Here is a 21,266-nt window from a genome sequence, read left to right on the forward strand (position 1 = left end):
CTGATGCTGCCTTCCCCCCACAGATGTGAACGAGTGTAAGGTCTTCTCTGGCCTCTGTGCTCACGGGACCTGTCGGAACACCATTGGCAGCTTCCGGTGCCTCTGTGGCAATGGCTTCGCTTTGGATGCCGAGGAAAGAAACTGCACAGGTAAGGGGAGAAGGGCCCACCCCATCCGGAGCCTCCCCGGCCCAGGCTGCCCTGCTGGGGTCAGGGTGCGCTGCTGCCATGTAGCCCAGTCTCCTGGACCAGCTCCTTGGGCAGGGCATTTACCGAGGGGGTGGGGTAAGATGCCACCCTGGGAGAGCCCCCTGCAGCATACGCAGCCTGCCCCAAAGGGTGCCAGCTTCCAGCGAGACGAGCTGCCAGAGACAGCCCTGGCCAGTCTGGCAAGTCTGCATTCTGCTCTCCATGCTCTCAGCACCTGGGGCAGGCTGACTCTCACCCGGCAATGCCCCCGGCTTGCCCCTAGCTGCAGGGGCTGGCTGGCTCCTGGCTGAGCCTCTCCCGTGCCCACAGATATCGATGAGTGCCGCATCTCGCCGGACCTGTGTGGCCACGGCACCTGCGTCAACACCCCGGGCAGCTTCGAGTGCGAGTGCTTCGACGGCTACGAGAGCGGCTTCATGATGATGAAGAACTGCATGGGTAAGAGAGCGTCCCTGAGCTGTGCCCTGCAGCTCCCACTGCCCTGGGATTGCTGGTGGGAGGGAGAGCGAGTGCAGGGCACAGCCTGGCCCTGACCCCTGGAGAGTCTGGAACAGTCACTGCTTCCCTGCAGGGAGCCATTCTCCCGTGCGGGAGGGGAGCAGGAGAAGGGCAGGGCCTCCCTCAGCCTGGATGCCCTGTCCAGGCCCTGTTCACGGGGAGCAGCTGGATCCATGTAGCTGAGAGCAGAACGGGGCCTGAGAATGTGGAGAGAGCCCAGGGGGAGCTGAGTGCCCTGGATACCTGCCCGGGGGAGAGCACAGAGTCTGCAAGGGGCCAGGGTGGGCAGTGCAGGAGTGGTGCTCAGGGCAGGGATGGGAGAGTATGGAGGGACCTGGGCAGGCTCAGTACCTGGGCAGGCAGGTGTGGGGGGCCAGAGCGAGGGGGGGGCTCTCTGCAAGGGGGAGAGCACAGCCTGTATCAGGGAGCATTGGAGAGACCCTGGATCCTGCAGTGGGGGCCATCTTGGGAATGGCTGGGAGTTCCCGCCAAAGGCCAGACCCCACTAGCCTCACCCTGCTGGCAGGGAGCAGTGAGAGGGAGGCCCCGTCCCATTGCACAGCCAAGGCTGGGGGCCCCTGTGCTGCCCGAGTTACGCTGCCACCTGCCGCAGTGTCGCTCCGAGACCTGACAGGCACCGTCTGTGACCTGCGTCCCAGGTGCTGCTGGCCCCACTGCAGAGAGCCCATGAGGGTAGCCTGGTGGGATAGCACGTGAGATGCCCACCCCTGCTGCTGGCAGGGAAGCTGGGGAGCTTGGTTTTCCCCTCGCTCTCCCTCCAACTGGGCAATTTGTCCTGCTGGAAATGTGGCTTTGGGGCAGGAAAACAAAATTTCCCCTGTGGAACATTCCCTGGAGTGTAACCCCCAGGGCTGTCTGGGGAGCAGGCAGGGGACTCAGCCCAGGGGCTGGGACCAGGCCCTAGACTACCCTCACGGGTGGGGCCCAAGGTGTTCCTGGCTGGGGAGGGTCGGGGGCAGTACGTTCCTGGCTCAGGCCTTGCTTGGGAAGGTTGCCCAGCTGCCCCAGCCATTTCCATTGAGGGGAGCCCACTCCAGTCCGGGGAAGCCCATGTTTAAGTTAAGGAGTGACCTGCCCGTTTCCATGGCAGCCTGAGCCTGTTCTCAGGCCCTGTAGGAGGCTGGTGCTCTGCGGCCTGTGCATATCCTGGGACGGAGAAATGTCTTGGCTCAGCCGGAGACGGCTTTCAAGCTGTTTTTACAGCTGTGCCCCCTGTCAGCTGGGGAACGCTCTAACTGCCCGCTCGCTGCCCCCACGAGAAGGCTGCGGGGCGGGGACTGGGCTCAGCAGCTGTCCCACTCCTGCTGCACTGGGTGGCACCAGCCCGCGCATAGAAACAGCCTGGGTCCCGGTCCTGGCAGGGTGGCACTGACCTGGTGTGTGGTGCTCTCACCAGCTCTCCTGGGGCCATGTGCATGAGCACCCCACTGCCTCCATGGCCATCTGCACAGGGTCGTTACAGCGCTGGGGCAGGCAGCTGACCACACAAGCATCGGCCTGCAGCACGTCCTGCTACAGCTGCTTGTGCTCCAAGCAGCTCCTGCTCCCTGGGCTGCAGCTTGGGACAATTCTCCATTCTGGGCAGGCGGGGAGCAGGGCCTAGGCCCTGGCAATGGGCCACACTCCCACTGCACAGGCGGCACTTTGGGTAGCTTTGACTGTGTTGGAAGAACTGGGAACAGACACAGCAACAATTTCAAACACCCTCACTCTAACCCCAGCCTCCTGGGCTTAGGGAGCTGCTGACAGGGGCTTGGGGAGGAGGCACGCAGGGCTGCGCACAGCCAGACAGCCGGGGAGCCAGGACGCGGTGGCTCCTGACTGCCCCCTGCACGGTGACACACTCTGCACTCTGCGCTGTCCTTTTCTGAAGCACTGGTGCTCTGTAACATGCCGTGTGGCTCCCTCCTGGCCTGGGCCGTGTTGTAGCGTTATCCATGGGGGTAACTTGGATTTGGGGGGTGGGTCCCAGCCTGGGCTTTGGGGTTATCCAGGACAATGCTCCTTGGCACTGGAGTCACACGTACCTGGGAAACACCAGCTGCCAGACAAACCCCCCGAATCCTTGTGTCCTGCTCTCCGCAGACATCGACGAGTGCGAACGGGACCCGCTGCTGTGCCGTGGAGGGATCTGTGTCAATACCGAGGGCAGCTTCGAGTGCATCTGCCCCCCAGGCCACGAGCTGAGCGCAGAAGGCAATGCCTGCGTTGGTGAGTGCGTGGGAAGGGCCAGGGTGTCTGCAGCACGCCTGCCCCTGCTCACACCCAGCAGCCAAAGGGCCACGCTGTGTCCTGTGCCAGCTCACGGATGATGGTGGGTTTACACTGGGTGAGACCCCTGTCAGAGGGCCTGATCCTAAGCCCATGCTGGGCATGTGCAGATCCCACTCAGGTCAGTGGGGGATTGAGGGCATGCTGCATTTCACAGAATCGGGCCCAGAGTCTCTGTCGCTTCCAGAGCCACGTTGCATTTATGGAGCCAGATCAGCTACCTGCTGTTCATCAAGGACTGAACAACATGGTGATGGGCCGGAAGGGCAGCCGGCAGCATGCTGGACTGCCCAGATTGCAGTAGTGAGAGTGGGGCAGGCTGGGTGATCCCAACCAGCACAGTACGGAGGTTCCTGGTGGAGACCCAGCCAGTGGGGGTAGGACCCACTGATTGAAATGCTCTAGAAGAGTAAAGAGCGTCTAGCAACGCTGCCAGGAGACAGGGAGTGGGAGGCGCTACAGAGCCCCGGGGGGGCAGAGAAATCCCACCTGGGCTTGGGGCAGTGGGGACGGGCCCACCTGGGAGCTGCAGCGAGTGCGCCTGGGGAAGTGAGCTGGTTCTTCCCCTCCATGCCGGGAGGGGGGATCCGAAGCAGCTGGGAGAGACCCAGAAGAGGGTCAGGACCTGGGTGGGTCTGAGATGTGGCGGAGACGGGGGCTGTGGGGAGCTGCAAGGGTCACTGTTAAAATGCAGCACTGGCAATGCTGGGAATGGCTGAGCCCAGCTGGCCTATAAACCCTTTCACTCTCACCCCAGATATCAATGAGTGCTCCCTCAGCGACAGCCTGTGCCGCAACGGGCACTGCGTCAACGTCATCGGCACCTACCAGTGCGCCTGTGACTCTGGCTTCCAGGGCACTCCGGACAGGCAGGGCTGCATCGGTGAGTGCACGTGGGGCTGAGCTCCAGGCCGGGCTCTGGGCAGGGCTCTGCCCTGCGGATGCAGGAGGGCAGAGAGGATGGCCAGAGTGGGCTCTTCTGGCCTTTAGCCTCCAGGAGAACCCCAGCTGGATGCCAGGGCAATGGGCTGCCTTTAAGCATCTGTGTGAAACATACTGACAGTGCAGCGCCCCCTTCAGGAGGGCGCTGGGATGGACAGTCCTATGCACAGTCGTGCCCCAGTCACCGCCAGGCCCCCTGTCTGTCACAGGCTTGGTTAGTGCCAGACGTCCTGGCGCGGGCTGGACAGCAAGAAGCCGGGAAGGCAGCAGCACTTCCTCCGAGTGCCCATGGGGGCGCTGTGAGCCATCGTCCCTGTCCACAGGAGCCCAGGGTGCGGGCGCATCCTTCTGTCCTGGCACTCTCCGATCCCAGGCTCTGGGTGCTGGCACCGCCATGTTGGTCCCGTCTGGCTGGGCAGCTGGTGCCCCAGCAGGGGCCTTGCAGTGACTGGGGCATGGCTGTTCCCATGCAGATATTGACGAGTGCACCATCATGAATGGCGGCTGCGACACGCACTGCACCAACTCAGAGGGCAGCTACCAGTGCAGCTGCAGCGAAGGCTACGCGCTCATGCCGGACAAGAGGTCGTGTACAGGTGAGCAGGGATCTGGCTGTTCTAGTGCTGGCACACGGGCTGCGCAGGGTACTGCAGGATGCAATACAGCCTCGCACTGGGGTAGGGTGTGACTATCTTTGGGCCTTGCCCTGCGAGATGAAGGGCACCAGATGGGCTCCATTGGCTCACTCTGAAGACAGCACTTAGCCCTGTGCATTGACGGACACCCCAAACTCACCCTGCTTTCAGCCCCATGCACTGATGGGCACCCCCAGCTCGCGCTGCCCTCAGCCCCGTGCACAGATGGACATCCCAAACTCACCCTGTCCTCAGCCCGGTGCACTGATGGGCACCCCCAGCTCGCACTGCCCTCAGCCCCGTGCACTGATGGGCACCCCCAGCTCGCACTGCCCTCAGCCCCGTGCACTGAGGGGCACCCCCAGCTCACCCTGCCCTCAGCCCCGTGCACTGACGGGCAACCCCAGCTCACCCTGCCCTCAGCCCCATGCACTGATGGGCACCCCCAGCTTGCGCTGCCCTCAGCCCTGTGCACTGAGGGGCACCCTGAACTCACCCTGCCCTCAGCCCCGTGCACTGATGGGCACCCCCAGCTTGCGCTGCCCTCAGCCCCGTGCACTGAGGGGCACCCCCAGCTCACCCTGCCCTCAGCCCCATGCACTGAGGGGCACCCTGAACTCACCCTGCCCTCAGCCCCGTGCACTGACAGGCACCCCCAGCTCACCCTGCCCTCAGCCCCGTGCACTGACGGGCAACCCCAGCTCGCCCTGCCCTCAGCCCCGTGCACTGAGGGGCACCCCCAGCTCACCCTGCCCTCAGCCCCATGCACTGATGGGCACCCCCAGCTTGCGCTGCCCTCAGCCCTGTGCACTGAGGGGCACCCTGAACTCACCCTGCCCTCAGCCCCGTGCACTGACGGGCACCCCCAGCTTGCGCTGCGCTCAGCCCTGTACAGGACACGGGTGCCCCTGGCAGCCAGATGGGTGTGTCATTCTGATGGTGTGTGGTGAGCCGGGAGCAGCTGAGTGGGGACATTCCCTGCAGGTGCCCTGGCCTGCCCAGCAATGCCAGGCCCTGACCCAGCCTCCCCGTGGCCATTGGGTTTGGAGCTGCAGGGAGTCCCTGACCCAATCTCTTTGCTGTCTGCCTCTGGCAACACTTGCTCCACACCAAGGGACCCTCGCGGCTGTAGCCCTGTCACCCCGCCTGCCTTGCTCAGTCACCACAGACCCCCCCCTCCTGTGACCAGTGATCCCCTTCGCTACCACCCAGCAGTTCCAGGCCCCTGCTCTGACAGCTTCTCCCTCCCTCGCCAGATATCGATGAGTGCGAGGACAACCCAGAGATCTGCGACGGGGGCCAGTGCACCAACATCCCAGGGGAGTACCGCTGCCTTTGCTTTGACGGATTCATGGCCTCCCTGGACATGAAGACGTGCATCGGTGAGACAGCCACGCCTGGTGGTCGCTGGGGAGGGAGGGTCTGGGACCTGCCCCAGGCCCTGGCACAGGGCTGCAGGTACTGAGCCGTGTTCTCCTGCAGATGTGAACGAGTGTGACCTGAACCCCAACATCTGCCTGCACGGCGAGTGTGAGAACACCAAGGGCTCCTTCATCTGCCACTGCCAGCTCGGCTACTTCGTCAAGAAGGGGGCAACGGGCTGCACAGGTGGGAACACCGCCACACCAGTGCCCTGGGCTGTGGGGAGGCTAGGCAGGAGCAATGCCACAGGTGGCAAGCCCCAGGGCAGCTGGCTTCTGCAGGGACCCCCCCACCCCAAGAGGGCAGGGACTGCCAGGACCAGAGCCAATGAGTCACCCACACTGGGCTCTAGGCAGGAATCTGTTCCCAATTGATTTATATCCTGTGGGCCTGACTCTCCTCTTACCGCAGTCTGTCCCCATCGTCCTGGGGGGGGTCACTCACTGCACACCCCCATCACACCAGGGGTCACTCACTGCTCACTCCAGTGTGTCCCCACTGCCCCGGGGGTCACTCACTGCACAACCCCCACGGTCCACGGGGGGTCACTCACTGTGCACCCCAGTCTGTCCCCATGGCCCCAGGGGGTCACTCACTGCTCACCCCTCCATCACCCAGGAGGGTCACTCCTGGGTCAGCCTGGTCCATCCCCATGGGCACTTTGAGCCCAGTAGACCCTAGGTTTGTCCCCCCCTTCACTCAGGGGATGAGGGGCCTGGCTGGGTCAGGTCTAATGCGCTTCCTTCGTGCAGATATCGACGAGTGTGAGATCGGTGCTCACAACTGTGACATGCATGCCTCCTGCATCAACGTGCCCGGCAGCTTTAAGTGCAAGTGCCGCATGGGCTGGCTTGGAGATGGGCTGAAATGCAATGGTGAGTTCCCAGCCCAGACGGGGAGGGGACTCGAGCAGCTCCTAGCATGTGGCCGTGTCCCTGGCCATGTGCACCTGCGGATACTGGGGTCAGCTGTGCACACACAGTGCTCCAGGGGCCAACAGGGCATTGTGTTCACATTAGGGTGACCAGATGTCCCGATTTTATAGGGACAGTCCTAATTTTGGGGTCTTTTTCTTATGTAGGTTCCTATTACCCCCCACCCCCTGTCCTGATTTTTCACATTTGCTGTCTGGTCACCCTAGTTCACATGGGCAATGTGTGTACATATGTGTCAGTGTCTCACGGCCAGTGTATGTGTCAGTGTGTGTGTGTGTGTGTGTCTCACGGGCAGAGTGTGTGTGTGTGTGTAGCTTATGGGCAGTGTGTGTGTGCATGTGTGTGTCTGTGGCTCACGGGCAGTGTGTATGTCTGTGTGCACGTGTCAGTGTCTCAAGCAGCATGTGTGTGTACATGTGTTTGAGTGTCTCACAAGCAGTGTGTAGGTGTGTGGAGCTGTGCTGTCTGTCTGGGTGTCCCCATGTTTACCAGCTGGGGGCGGGGAGCCAGGAGGCTGAAGCCGCGCTCAGACCCCAGCCTGTAACCCCTGTGCTGCCCCCGGGCGCAGACCCAGAGACAAGCAATCCTCTCACTGGGCTTCTCCCCGCAGACCTGGATGAATGTGCCACTGAAGAGCACAAGTGCAACCTGAATGCCAATTGCGTGAACACACCTGGCTCCTACCGCTGTGCCTGCCGAGAGGGCTTCTCCGGTGACGGCTTCTCCTGCTCAGGTACAGGGTGTCCGGGCGCTGGGGCAGAGCGAGGGGCCTGGCACCCACCCGGGCCTGCTCCAGTCTACCCCAGCTGTGGGGAGCAACTGATCGCTCCCCAGCTACTGTGGGGGATGCAGAGACAGGGTAGAGAGATCCTCCCCTCCCCCACCAGCCCCCATCCTCTGGGATGCAAACCCTGACTGACAGCCAGACAATCTCCAAACCACACCCATCCCTTTCGGTTACCGTGGGATCCCCCCACCCCCACCTACCTGTTTACCCATGGGATCCCTCCACCCCCCACCTGCTCAGTTACCCATGGGATCCCCCCATCCCCACGTGCTCTGTTACCCATGGGATCCCCCCACCCCCATCCGCCTGGTTACCCATGGGATCCCTCCACCCCCCACCCACTTGGTTATCCACAGGATCCCCCCATCCCCACGTGCTCTGTTACCCATGGGATCCCCCCACCCCCACCCGCCTGGTTACCCATGGGATCCCCCCACCCCCACCCGCCTGGTTACCCACGGGATCCCCCATCCCCACATGCTCAGTTACCCACGGGATCCCCCCACCCCCACCCGCCTGGTTACCCATGGGATCCCCCCACCCCCACCCTCTGAGTTACCCATGGGATCCCCCTTCCCCTTCCCCCTTGTTACTCATGGCATCCCCCACCTCCCCACGTGCTTGGTTACCCATGGGATTTCCCCCATCCCCACTAGCCCGGTGCACTGGTTTACCCACGGGATCCCCACACACACTCAGTTACTCACGGGATCTCCCCACCCCCCACCCGCTTGGTTACCCATGGGTTCCCCTCATCCCCACCCACCCATTACCGGTGGGACCACTCTGGCCAGCTCCCCATGCCAAGGGCAGATCTGAGAGCTGTCTCATCACGAGCTGCAAGGCCTCCTGCCCTCCTGCCTGTGGGGGATGGGTAACCTGCTCTAGGTCAGGGAGCCCTCCCAAAAGCATGCATCTCCCGCAGGTGCTTTTGGGAACCCCCCAACAGTACCTAGCTTCCTTTCCTCTCCTGGGGAGCGCCTCCAGCTGCCCATGAGCCGGGGGGAGGGGGCACTAGATTGTGGCGGCTCGTGGGAGATTCCCTGGGGTGGGGGGTGGAGGCTCCAGCCTTCTCCCCACTGCTGTGTTGACGTGCTGGTGACCTCTCCTGCAGATGTGGACGAGTGTGCGGACAACGTGAACCTGTGTGAGAACGGGCAGTGCCTGAACGCACCCGGGGGCTACCGCTGCGAGTGCGAGATGGGCTTCAACCCCACGGAGGACAGCAGGGCCTGCCAGGGTAAGAGCACGGCTCCTGCAGCACGGCGCTGCCCGGCCTTTCTACGCTGCCCCGGCACAGCCAGGGCCTTCACGCCACGCTGCTGCCCAGAGCGGGGCCCTAGCCCTGCCGCCGCCCCAGGGAGCACGCCAAGGCTCCAGTCACCGGCTGGCGTCTGGTGTCCTGGGCTCAAGAAGGCCTAGGCTTCTTTCCAGGGAGTGCGAGGAGCCACCCAAATTCCTGCCCTGTGAGAGTGGCCATCACGCCCAGCCCCACCCCACAGCACCCTTGGCTGCAGCTGGGCTGCAGACCTCTGCCCACTGCACCGCTCTGGCTGCCTGCTCCTCTGCCGCCACTTAGCAGCTCCTAGGTGAGCCTGTGACATCTGCTGAGCCCAGAGATCCCCCAGGGCAGGCGCCTGGCCCTTCCCCTCACACAAAGATCCCCAGGGCAGGCGCCTGGCCCTTCCCCTCACACAAAGATCCCCAGGGCAGGCGCCCGGCCCTTCCCCTCACACAGAGATCCCCCCAGGGCAGGCGCCCGGCCCTTCCCCTCACACAAAGATCCCAGGGGCAGGCGCCCGGCCCTTCCCCTCACACAGAGATCCCCCCAGGGCAGGCGCCCGGCCCTTCCCCTCACACAAAGATCCCCAGGGGCAGGTGCCCGGCCCTTCCCCTCACACAAAGATCCCCAGGGCAGGCGCCTGGCCCTTCCCCTCACACAGAGATCCCCCCAGGGCAGGCGCCCGGCCCTTCCCCTCACACAAAGATCCCCAGGGGCAGGTGCCCGGCCCTTCCCCTCACACAAAGATCCCCAGGGGCAGGCGCCCGGCCCTTCCCCTCACACAGAGATCCCCCCAGGGCAGGCGCCCGGCCCTTCCCCTCACACAAAGATCCCCAGGGGCAGGCGCCCGGCCCTTCCCCTCACACAAAGATCCCCAGGGGCAGGCGCCCGGCCCTTCCCCTCACACAGAGATCCCCCCAGGGCAGGCGCCCAGCCCTTCCCCTCACACAAAGATCCCCAGGGGCAGGCGCCCGGTCCTTCCCCTCACACAGAGATCCCCAGGGGCAGGCGCCCGGTCCTTCCCCTCACACAGAGATCCCCCGGGGCAGGCGCCCGGTCCTTCCCCTCACACAGAGATCCCCAGGGGCAGGCGCCCGGCCCTTCCCCTCACACAGAGATCCCCCGGGGCAGGCGCCCGGCCCTTCCCCTCACACAGAGATCCCCTGGGGCAGGCGCCCGGTCCTTCCCCTCACACAGAGATCCCCAGGGGCAGGCGCCCGGCCCTTCCCCTCACACAGAGATCCCCAGGGGCAGGCGCCCGGTCCTTCCCCTCACACAAAGATCCCCCCAGGGCAGGCGCCCGGCCCTTCCCCTCACACAGAGATCCCCCCAGGGCAGGCGCCCGGCCCTTCCCCTCACACAGAGATCCCCCCCAGGAGCAGACGCCCGGCCCTTCCCCTCACAGAGAGAGCCCCCCCGAAGCAGACGCCCGGTCCTTCCCCTCACACAGAGAGCCCCCCAGGGCAGGTGCCTGGCCCTTCTCCTCACACAGAGATCCCCCAAGGCAGGCGCCCGGCCCTTCTCCTCACACAGAGATCCCCAGGGGCAGGCGCCCGGCCCTTCTCCTCACACAGAGATCCCCAGGGGCAGGCGCCCGGTCCTTCCCCTCACACAGAGAGCCCCCCGGGGCAGGCGCCCGGCCCTTCCCCTCACACAGAGATCCCCCGGGGCAGGCTCCTGGCCCTTCCCCTCACACACTCCACTCATCTGCCTGGCGAGGGGCTGAGTTCTCCGCACAGGCTCAGGCAAAGGTGCTACCTGGGGGCTGCTGAGGGCCCAGCTGTAGAACAAGGGCAGGTGGTGAAGATGGGGGCTCAAGGTGCGGGCTTGCTGCACGGGGTACACACTGAGTCCAGGGCAGCGTCCCCTGCTGCACCAGAGAAGTGTCCTGGAGGAGCAGGAATCCGGCCTGGCCTGTCATTACAGTCACTTGGGAGGTAGAGGGGAAGCTGCTCCGCTGGCCCCTCAGCCCAGCTCTGTCTCCCTGGCAGACATCGACGAATGCACCTTCCAGAACATCTGCGTCTTCGGGAGCTGCCAGAACCTGCCTGGGATGTTCCGCTGTGCCTGTGATGACGGCTATGAGCTCGACAGGAGTGGAGGCAACTGCACAGGTAGCTGGGGCCTGCGCCTGGGAATCAGTTCTCCCTGGTCAGCGCCCTGGGGTCATCTGCAGGGGACGAACTGGTCCCAGCCCCGGAGGGGAGCCTGGCACCCAGGAGCTCAGCGACAGGCCCTGCGGGCTCCAGGTTTGCCCAGGGCAGGGCTTGCTCTAACCAGGACCAGGTGCCAATGATCCTGCGGTGCCCTCAGTAGACCGCCTGTCACTCGACTGATCCTGAGGTCTGAGCCCTGGCAGAGGTGGGGGAGGGGATGGGCTGTCTGTCGTCACCTGGGGGCGTGAGAACGCTCCCCGTCATGTGGGGAGCATAGGGAGGCAGCCGGTACCCTCCCCAACTGGGGCGATCACTGAGGTTTCCTTGGTGATCAGTGATTGCTCCTGATACTGAGTCGTTCCCGTCCCTGCAGACGTCAACGAGTGCGCGGACCCCGTGAACTGCATCAACGGGCTGTGCGTCAACACCCCGGGCAGCTACCTGTGCAACTGCCCCCAGGACTTCGAGCTGAACCCCACGGGAGTGGGCTGTGTGGGTGAGTGCAGCTTCCAGCATCCCCAGGCCCCACTCCCAGTGTGAACCAGTCGCTCCAGGGTTCACTCAGCCCCCATTCATTGGTAGAGACAGGAGAGGTGCAGAACCTGCCCAGAGGGGAGTTTCTCTGGCCCCAGACTCTCGAGGTTGGCTCATGCCCTGGAGGTTTCTGGCTTGTCCAATGTAACGGGGGGTGGTTTGTTCTCCAGGCAAAGTGCTAATCCTGCTTTCAGTCCTAGTCAGACTTTGGCCTCCCGGAGACTAGAGGCGGTGAGTTCCACAGGTTAACTCAATGTCCTTTTCCTGATACCTGGTTCCCTCCGCAGCACCATCTGCTCACATCCGGGTCCTCACAGCCCTGGTCCGTGACACACATGGTGAGCCTGGGGGGAGCATCCCCACTGTTGACAGGAGAGTGGGGGAGCGGGGAGAAGAGCCACCTTGAGTTGCTCGGCTCTTTCTGCTCCCTCTTCCCCCACCCCTCCAGTCAGCTCCTGGGGCTGCGGGGAGAGCACCACCTGCCTCCTTCGGCAGCCCTGATTGGCTGCTCTGACAGACCCTGACCCCGACCCCCACCCTGCGCTGTGACCCACAGACCCTGACCCCAACCCCCACCCTGTGCTGTGACCCACACTCCCTGCTCAGCCGCCCCGACCCTGCGCTGTGACCCACAGACCCTGACCCCAACCCCCACCCTGCGCTGTGACCCGCAGACCCTGATCAGCCACCCCTGACCCCGACCCTGCCTGTGACTCACAGACTCTGTCAGCCGCCCCGACCCTGTGCTGTGACCCACAGACCCTGATCCCGACCCCCACCCTCAGGGCCGGCTCCATGCACCAGTGGAGCAAGCTGGTGCTTGGGGCGGCAGCTTGTAGGAGGCGGCATTCCGCCCAATCCTAGGGCGGCATGGCCGCTTTTTTTTTTTTGGTGGTGGTGTTCTGCTCCAGCCACCCTGTAGGAGACGGCGGCGCGGAGGACGGGAGCACCCTGCAGCAAGCCCGGCAGGGCAGCCCGCGTCGTTCCCTCCCAGGCGACCGGAGCAGCGCAGAGCTCTCCCGGCAGGTGGCGGGGCCGTGTGGCAGCGCCCCGCTGAAGCCCTGGCCGCCCCCCTTCTCTCTCTCTCTCCCCCCCGCTCCCTCCGCTAGCCGGGGCACATCTGCAGCGCAGGGAGTCCCCCTGCAGCCCCTGGCTCCGGCCGCGCCGCAGGTTTTTTTTTTTTTTTTTTGCTTTGCCATTCTGGCCGCCCCGTTTTTTTTTGCTTGGGGTGGCCAAAAAGCTAGAGCCGGCCCTGCCCACCCTGCCTGTGACCCACACTCCCTGCTCAGCCGCCCCGACCCTGCCTGTGACCCACAGACCCTGACCCTGACCCCCACCCTGCACTGTGACCCACGTTCCCTGCTCAGCTGCCCCGACCCTGCGCTGTGACCCACAGACTCTGACCCCCACCCTGCGCTGTGACCCACAGACCCTGACCCTGACCCCCACCCTGCACTGTGACCCACAGACCCTGACCCTGACCCCCACCCTGCGCTGTGAGCACGCTCCCTGCTCAGCCGCTCCAACCCTGCGCTGTAACCCACAGACCCTGACCCCAACCCCCACCCTGCGCTGTGACCCACAGACCCTGCTCAGCCACCCCTGATCCCGACCCCGACCCTGCGCTGTGACCCACAGACCCTGACCCCGACCCCCACCCTGCGCTGTGACCCACAGACCCTGCTCAGCTTCCCTAACCCCACCTTGCACTGTTCCTGCCTCGGGTCATGTGCACAACTGCCTCCCTGTAGGTGCTCGGGTGCTACCTGCCGTCTAAGCCCCAGCGCGATCCACAGACCAGGGGGATAAGGCTCCTGCGCCTATCGCACCCATGGGGTCCCTCCGTCAGGTGCACTTGGGGGCCACCTAACTCCACAGGAACCAATTGGAGAGGAGTGGGGGGGGGAGGGGCAGGAATCTCCCTTACAGTCTCTGGGCAAATCTCTGGGCCATGCCAGGTATCAGCCCTCCCAGCTGCAGTCCCCTCAGGCGCTATGTCATTGGCCTCCTGCCTGCGGCTCGCTGGCAGAGCCCTTCCCTGCAGCCTGGACCTACCGAACTCCATGGGAGGAGCAGGGCTTAGCGCACCCCTGGCATTAGGATCTCACTCTGGCTAGCTTAGCATGCTCCCTAGCAGGCTGGTTTTTGTGAATCCAGGGGGCCTGCTCTCCATATGCGTTGTCCAGAGAACTGGGTGCCTAACTCAGCAGTGTGGGCTGCGGGTGTTGCTGTGATTTGCTAGGTGCTATGTCCCTTCGTGGGGCTGGGCCAGAGTGACGGACTGGGGAAAGCAGGCGAGGGGAACTCGGCTGTTATCAGGAGGGGCGGGTCCTGGGCCATTGCAAGAGGCTTCCTCCATTGCTGCCAGGATCTGCTGCACCCCTCCCTCTCTGCCAGCTTGGGCAGCGCCGGGGGCTTTGCTCACCCGAGGCTCACTGTCTCCTTTCTGCCCTGCCCCGTGCAGACACCCGCGTCGGGAACTGTTTCCTGGACACTCAGGACCGCGGGGATGGTGGGATCTCGTGCAGCGCTGAAATTGGGGTGGGCGTCACTCGGGCCTCCTGCTGCTGCTCGCTGGGCCGTGCCTGGGGGAACCCCTGTGAGTTCTGCCCTCCAGCCAACACAAGTGAGTAGGGGAAGTACTCTGGGGTGACTCTCACATGCAGTGTGGTTAGCGCTCGGCTCTGCTCCAAAGGGCAGGGGCAGGTTGGACCTGGGACATGGGGAAGCGGGGGCGGGGGTATGGGCTGCGTCGCTGCATGCTGTGGAGTCAGGTGGACATGCGGGGCCTGGGTGCATCGCTCTGTATCGGGGAGGATGGGATGAGCTGAGGGCTGGGTGCGAGTGGGACAGAGACTTTTAGATCAGGCGGGACCATCATGATCGTCTAGTCTGACCTCCGGCACTTTGCAGACCACAGAACCTCCCCCATCCACTCCTGTAATAGGCCCAGAACCTCTGGCTGAGTTACTGACGTCCTCAAATCTTGATTTAAAGATCTCAAGTTACAGAGAATCCATTTACTCTAGTTCAAACCTCCAAGTGATCCGGGCCCCAGGCTGCAGAGGAAGGTGAAAAACCACCAGGGTCTCTGCCAATCAGACCTGGGGGAATAGTCTTTCCTGACCCCAGATATGGTGATCAGTTGAACCATGAGCAAGACCCACGAGCCGGACACCTGGAAAGGAATCTCTGTAGTAACTCAGAGCCTGTTCCCTCCAGCGTCCCATCACCAGCCATTGGGGATATTTGCCAGTAGCAGTCGCAGATGGGCCACATGCTATAGGCAGGCTCCTCACACCATCTGCTCCATAAACGTACCCTGCTCAGTCTTGGGCCAGGGTAGGCTGTTTGGGACGCCTATTCCCCTGGGAAGGCTGTTCCTCCTGCGCTGGTTAGAAACCTTCATCGAACTTCGAGCCCAAACTTGATGATGATCAGTTTATAGACATTTCTTCTTGTGCCAACATTGGCCCTTAACTGAAAGAACTCCGCCACCTCTCTGGTGTTTATCCCTCCGGTGTATTTATCGAGAGCGATCGTATCTCCCCTCAGCCTTCGTCCGGTCTGGCTAAACAAGCCAAGCTCCAGTGCACAGCTGGTGGAGAGACTTTAACTTTGGCGGTACCTGTCGGGGCGGCCCAAGTGTACGGGGAGACTTTGGCAAACCAGTAAAGTGCCTAAAACCACTATGGCTTATTGTTAAAAAGCAACCTAGTCAGCAAGCTGTAAATTGGCCATTCAGCAAACTCAGCTTGATGAAGGCAGGAGGGGAGGGGGTTTTGGGGTGCCACGGAAGGGGCAGCTTGACCCCGCGTCCTTCCTGATAAGAATTGTGTTGAAGTTGCTGATACGTGCATTTTAAAAGAGCAGGAATGTCTATTGGGGTCTCAGAGCTGCAGACTCTGGAAAAACCCACACCTGGTTAATCAATAATCAGAAGGAGCCTCTTGCTTGAAACTGCTTACTTGACAAGTTTTCTTTAAGGGACATGTCATCGTATTACTAATGTATAAATAAGGGGGAAAAGCTTGAGATAGGTGGGACTCTCCTTTGGGGGGACTCGTTTGGGGACTGGACTGTCCCTCTGGATACATCTTGTGTTCCCCAGCCACTCGAAAGCCACACTCAGCTTTGGTAATTATCAAGGGTTGGGGGTGTTTTACTAATCTTGTTGCGGACGTGTGTAAGTGCTTGAGACTACTAAAGTTCAGCTTTAAGTGAAAGCACTCTTGTGTTGTCCTGTTTGTGCCAGCCATCTATCGGTCGGACGGCCGTGTCTCCCCTGATTTATTTCCTGACACCTCCTCGCACAGAGTAAAGTTACAAAGAGCTTTGGGTTGAAAGAACCCCGGGTAACACAAGTGCCCTTTTCTGTCTCCCGAACATCATCGAGCATAAAAGGCCAAGCTGCCCCCGACTCACTCAGTTTCTTCCTACAGCCTGTAATGGTCGTGGGAGCTCCCTGGCCTTGCTTCTCCCAGTCTTTACTCACACTGCAAACAGCACCGGGTAGAACTAGTGTCGCTGAGCACCCGGCGCTGGGTAGAGCCAGTGTCGCTGAGCACCCGGCGCTGGGTAGAGCCAGTGTCGCTGAGCACCCGGTGCCGGGTAGAGCCAGTGTTGCTGAGCACCCGGTGCCGGGTAGACCCAGTGTCGCTGAGCACCCGGCGCCGTGTGGAGCCAGTGTCGCTGAGCACCCGGCGCCATGTGGAGCTGATGTCGCTGAGCACACGGCGCCCGTGTGGAGCCGGTGTCGCTGAGCACACGGCGCCCGTGTGGAGCCGGTGTCGCTGAGCACACGGCGCCCGTGTGGAGCCGGTGTCACTGAGCACACGGCGCCCGTGTGGAGCCAGTGTCACTGAGCACACGGCGCCCGTGTGGAGCCAGTGTCGCTGAGCACACGGCGCCCGTGTGGAGCCGGTGTCGCTGAGCACACGGCGCCGTGTGGAGCCGGTGTCGCTGAGCACACGGCGCCCGTGTAGAGCCGGTGTCGCTGAGCACACGGCGCCCGTGTAGAGCCGGTGTCGCTGAGCACACGGCGCCCGTGTGGAGCCGGTGTCGCTGAGCACACGGCGCCCGTGTGGAGCCGGTGTCGCTGAGCACACGGCGCCCGTGTGGAGCCGGTGTCGCTGAGCACACGGCGCCCGTGTGGAGCCGGTGTCGCTGAGCACACGGCGCCCGTGTGGAGCCGGTGTCGCTGAGCACACGGCGCCCGTGTGGAGCCGGTGTCGCTGAGCACACGGCGCCCGTGTGGAGCCGGTGTCGCTGAGCACACGGCGCCCGTGTGGAGCCGGTGTCGCTGAGCACACGGCGCCCGTGTGGAGCCGGTGTCGCTGAGCACACGGCGCCGTGTGGAGCCGGTGTCGCTGAGCACACGGCGCCCGTGTGGAGCCAGTGTCGCTGAGCACACGGCGCCCGTGTGGAGCCGGTGTCGCTGAGCACACGGCGCCCGTGTGGAGCCGGTGTCGCTGAGCACACGGCACCCGTGTGGAGCCGGTGTCGCTGAGCACACGGCGCCCGTGTGGAGCCGGTGTCGCTGAGCACACGGCGCCCGTGTGGAGCCGGTGTCGCTGAGCACACGGCGCCCGTGTGGAGCCGGTGTCGCTGAGCACACGGCGCCCGTGTGGAGCCGGTGTCGCTGAGCACACGGCGCCCGTGTGGAGCTGGTGTCGCTGAGCACACGGCACCCGTGTGGAGCTGATGTCGCTGAGCACACGGCGCCCGTGTAGAGCTAGTGTCGCTGAGCACACGGCGCCCGTGTAGAGCCAGTGTCGCTGAGCACACGGCGCCCGTGTAGAGCCGGTGTCGCTGAGCACACGGCGCCCGTGTGGAGCCGGTGTCGCTGAGCACACGGCGCCCGTGTGGAGCCGGTGTCGCTGAGCACACGGCGCCCGTGTGGAGCCGGTGTCGCTGAGCACACGGCGCCCGTGTGGAGCCGGTGTCGCTGAGCACACGGCGCCCGTGTGGAGCCGGTGTCGCTGAGCACACGGCGCCCGTGTGGAGCCGGTGTCGCTGAGCACACGGCGCCCGTGTGGAGCCGGTGTCGCTGAGCACACGGCGCCCGTGTGGAGCCGGTGTCGCTGAGCACACGGCGCCCGTGTGGAGCCGGTGTCGCTGAGCACCCGGCGCCGTGTGGAGCCGGTGTCGCTGAGCACCCGGCGCCGTGTGGAGCCGGTGTCGCTGAGCACCCGCCGCCCGTGTGGAGCCGGTGTCGCTGAGCACCCGGCGCCCGTGTGGAGCCGGTGTCGCTGAGCACCCGGCGCCGTGTGGAGCCGGTGTCGCTGAGCACACGGCGCCGGGTACAGCTGGTGTCGCTGAGCACCCGGCGCCGGGTAGAGCTAGTGTCGCTGAGCACCCGGCGCCGCGTAGAGCTAGTGTCGCTGAGCACCTGGTGCCGGGTAGAGCCAGTGTCGCTGAGCACACGGCGCCATGTGGAGCCAGTGTCGCTGAGCACCCGGCGCCCGTGTGGAGCCAGTGTCGCTGAGCACCCGGCGCCCGTGTGGAGCCGGTGTCGCTGAGCACCCGGCGCCGTGTGGAGCCGGTGTCGCTGAGCACACGGCACCCGTGTGGAGCCGGTGTCGCTGAGCACACGGCACCCGTGTAGAGCTGGTGTCGCTGAGCACACGGCACCCGTGTAGAGCTGGTGTCGCTGAGCACACGGCACCCGTGTAGAGCTGGTGTCGCTGAGCATACGGCGCCATGTGGAGCTAGTGTCGCTGAGCAGACGGCGCCGGGTAGCGCCAGTGTCGCTGAGCAGACGGCGCCGGGTAGCGCCGGTGTCGCTGAGCACCCGGCGCCGGGTAGCGCCGGTGTCGCTGAGCACCCGGCGCCGGGTAGAGCCGGTGTCGCTGAGCACACGGCGCCCGTGTGGAGCCGGTGTCGCTGAGCACACGGCGCCCGTGTGGAGCCGGTGTCGCTGAGCACACGGCGCCGTGTGGAGCCGGTGTCGCTGAGCACACGGCGCCGGGTAGCGCCAGTGTCGCTGAGCACACGGCGCCGGGTAGAGCCAGTGTCGCTGAGCACCCGGCGCCGGGTAGAGCTAGTGTCGCTGAGCACCCGGCGCCGCGTAGAGCCAGTGTCACTCATTAGTTATTTAGTCAGTTAGTTAATAATTTTTTTTTTAAATGTTGTTGTTGTTTGTGTGGTTCTGGTGCTCTCTCTCTGGGTCCCTCCCCCCCTGGAACTATGCCACACTCTCTGGGTTTCAAGCCCTGACGCCCTTGTGGCAAGGCAATGCCTACTAGTGACCCTCACACCAGCTGCCTAAGTGTTTGGGGAAGCTCATGTGAGCGATAAGTATGCAAAGGCTTTAAGCCCCATTCTGAAAAAGACAGAGCAGCCAGATTGAAACATCAGTGCTACATCCTCCATTGGAGCCATCTGCCTTGGGCTGGGTCCCAAGCACCTCGGCATCAGTCCATGCGTGCCTCCAGGTCACCCGTACTGAAATGTAGAACTGGAAGGGACCATGAAAGGTCATCAAGTCCAGTCCCCTGTCTTTGGACCAAGTACTGTCCCTAAAGGCCATTGAGTCCAGCACCCTGCTTTCACTAGCAGGACCAAATACTGATTTTGCCCCAGACCCCTAAGTGGCCCTCCTCAAGGATTGAACTCACAATGCTGGGTTTAGCAGGCCCATGCTCAAACCACCAAGCTATCCCTCCCCCCAATAGGGATATTGGAAATCGGACTCAATACGTGAAGAGGGTGAGATCTTCAAAAGACAGGAGGGTGTTCGCAGAGGAAGCACTCCTCCGAGCACACCTCTAAACAGGGGAGTTGGTTGACTCGACAGCCCAGCATGGGCCTGTCAAGACCGGCTCCTGAAGCACCTTCATCAGCGTGTCCTAGCACCAGGTACCACAGAGTGTCTGTCCGGTGCCTTCTACTCCCGGGTGTTTGCGGCTGCAAGAGAGTTGTTAAACTGTCACCATCAGTTCAAGAAACTCGCCTGGCACCGGCGCCCAAGGCACTGCCTTCAGCTCTGCCCCATGCAGCCCCATCGCATCTGGCCATCAGCGTACCCATTAGGCCAGTAGAAAGCCACGGATGATCTCCTCAGGTCCTCTTCCTTCCAAGTCGGAGCCTCCTTCATGCTGCCGGCGGGTACAGCATCGCCGTGGTCACAAGAAGAATCTTCTTCCTCATCAGACTCTGCAGTGGGATCCTGTGTGTCCCAGCCTCGCCAGCCCCATCATCAGGAGTATGCCACCTGCCTGCCCTGCTCTGCTCTGAGCCTCGCTACCAGCAGGGAGCTGATCGAAGGGACCCTTGAGCTACACATAGTCGGGCACTGGGGCGTACCGGTGACCCTTTTGGGATGCGTGAGGCTTCCCCCCTCTGCAGCCTCCTCAGCTGGCTCTATCTACTGGGCATCAGGAGCATTGACACTGCAAACACCCTAGCGTTGGTACCGAGCCCGGCACAGGCAGAGTCAGGATCCCTGTCACAAACAGCCTGGACCAGGATAGCGATAGCATCCTCTTCTTCATCCCCTGACGAGGCAATTGTGGTGGAGTCTGTTCCTCCGCCTCCTCGTGATGCTAAGACTCATCAGGAGCTGTTGAGGAGGATGGTTTTGGCCCTAGACATCCACCCAGAAGAGGCCCGGGAAAAATCACACAAGCTGGCGACATTCTGAGATCTGTGGCTCCAGTGAGAACAGCTCTCCTGATAGATGAGGCTATCTTAGCGGTCCTCTGACAGACCCTGGCTTCTCTGCCTCCGACTGCAGAAAGCGGGGAGAGATGGTACAGTGTTCCCTCCCAGAAGTTCGAGCACCAGAGAGCCATCCTTCTCCAGGCTCCCTTGTAGTGCCAGTAGCCAATGAAAAGGTTTGCATTGCAAACCAGCAAGCTTTGCTTGGGTGCCAGGATTTCACCCGGTGGGATACGGTTCAAAAACAAGTTCTCAGATGAGGTGAAGCAGGAGTTCCAGTCTTTAGCAGAGGAGGGCAGTTTGGTCACCAGAATGGCTCTGCAGGCGGGTCTCAATGCAGCAGACTCTGGAGCCCGCAGCTACCCCGAGGAGCTGCTCGTCCTGATTACACTCTTCTGGCCTCGCTCCAGAGGTGCAACAGACAGTCCAGGACTTCCCGTTGGAAGGGCTGTCGCTCTTCTCAGAAACAACAGACAAGACTCTGCAGAGTCTCAAAGAGTCTAGAGCAGCCCTGAAATCCCTGGGCATTTCCAGCCCAGCAGTGAGGTGGAAGGCGTTCCATCCTCATCAGTCCCAGCGTTTTAAAGGGTTTGCTCCTTGAGCCCAACACCTGCCAAGGAGAAGGAACAGAGGCTACGAACCACCACTACCTCTCTCTGCTTCCCCAGCCGCCAGTTCTTCAAGGCAGGCAGCATCTTCTGAGAGCCCATTTGGAGGGGCAGGCAGATGACCAGTTCCCAAAGGGCCGTCTTTTCTTTTCCAATTTCCCACATGTCTGTCATGCTTGGGCCCACACCGCAACAGATCCGGGGGTTCTAAGCATGGTGAAGGGGGATATACACTCCAATTTATTTCTAGCCCTATTCCCCCTACCCATCCTTCTGAGGGAGTCCTCTCATGAGACAGTATTACT

The 21,266-nt window shown here is 62.9% G+C and overlaps 1 protein-coding gene across 1 annotated transcript in view; it reads left to right on the top strand.

Moving 5' to 3' along the window:
- FBN3 (fibrillin 3) overlaps positions 1–21,266 on the top strand; it is a 259,180-nt gene that overhangs the window by 171,311 nt on the left and 66,603 nt on the right. The window contains exons 24-36 of the mRNA XM_065422247.1: positions 24–149; positions 519–647; positions 2,814–2,939; positions 3,757–3,882; positions 4,415–4,537; positions 5,833–5,958; positions 6,059–6,184; positions 6,751–6,873; positions 7,544–7,666; positions 8,835–8,960; positions 10,994–11,116; positions 11,532–11,654; positions 14,157–14,318. Of these exons, the coding sequence (XP_065278319.1) occupies positions 24–149; positions 519–647; positions 2,814–2,939; positions 3,757–3,882; positions 4,415–4,537; positions 5,833–5,958; positions 6,059–6,184; positions 6,751–6,873; positions 7,544–7,666; positions 8,835–8,960; positions 10,994–11,116; positions 11,532–11,654; positions 14,157–14,318 (1,662 nt within the window). The remainder of the gene's footprint in view (positions 1–23; positions 150–518; positions 648–2,813; positions 2,940–3,756; positions 3,883–4,414; positions 4,538–5,832; positions 5,959–6,058; positions 6,185–6,750; positions 6,874–7,543; positions 7,667–8,834; positions 8,961–10,993; positions 11,117–11,531; positions 11,655–14,156; positions 14,319–21,266) is intronic.

The sequence above is a fragment of the Emys orbicularis genome, chromosome 24 (assembly GCF_028017835.1).
Source record: "Emys orbicularis isolate rEmyOrb1 chromosome 24, rEmyOrb1.hap1, whole genome shotgun sequence".
Classification (NCBI taxonomy): domain Eukaryota; kingdom Metazoa; phylum Chordata; order Testudines; family Emydidae; genus Emys; species Emys orbicularis.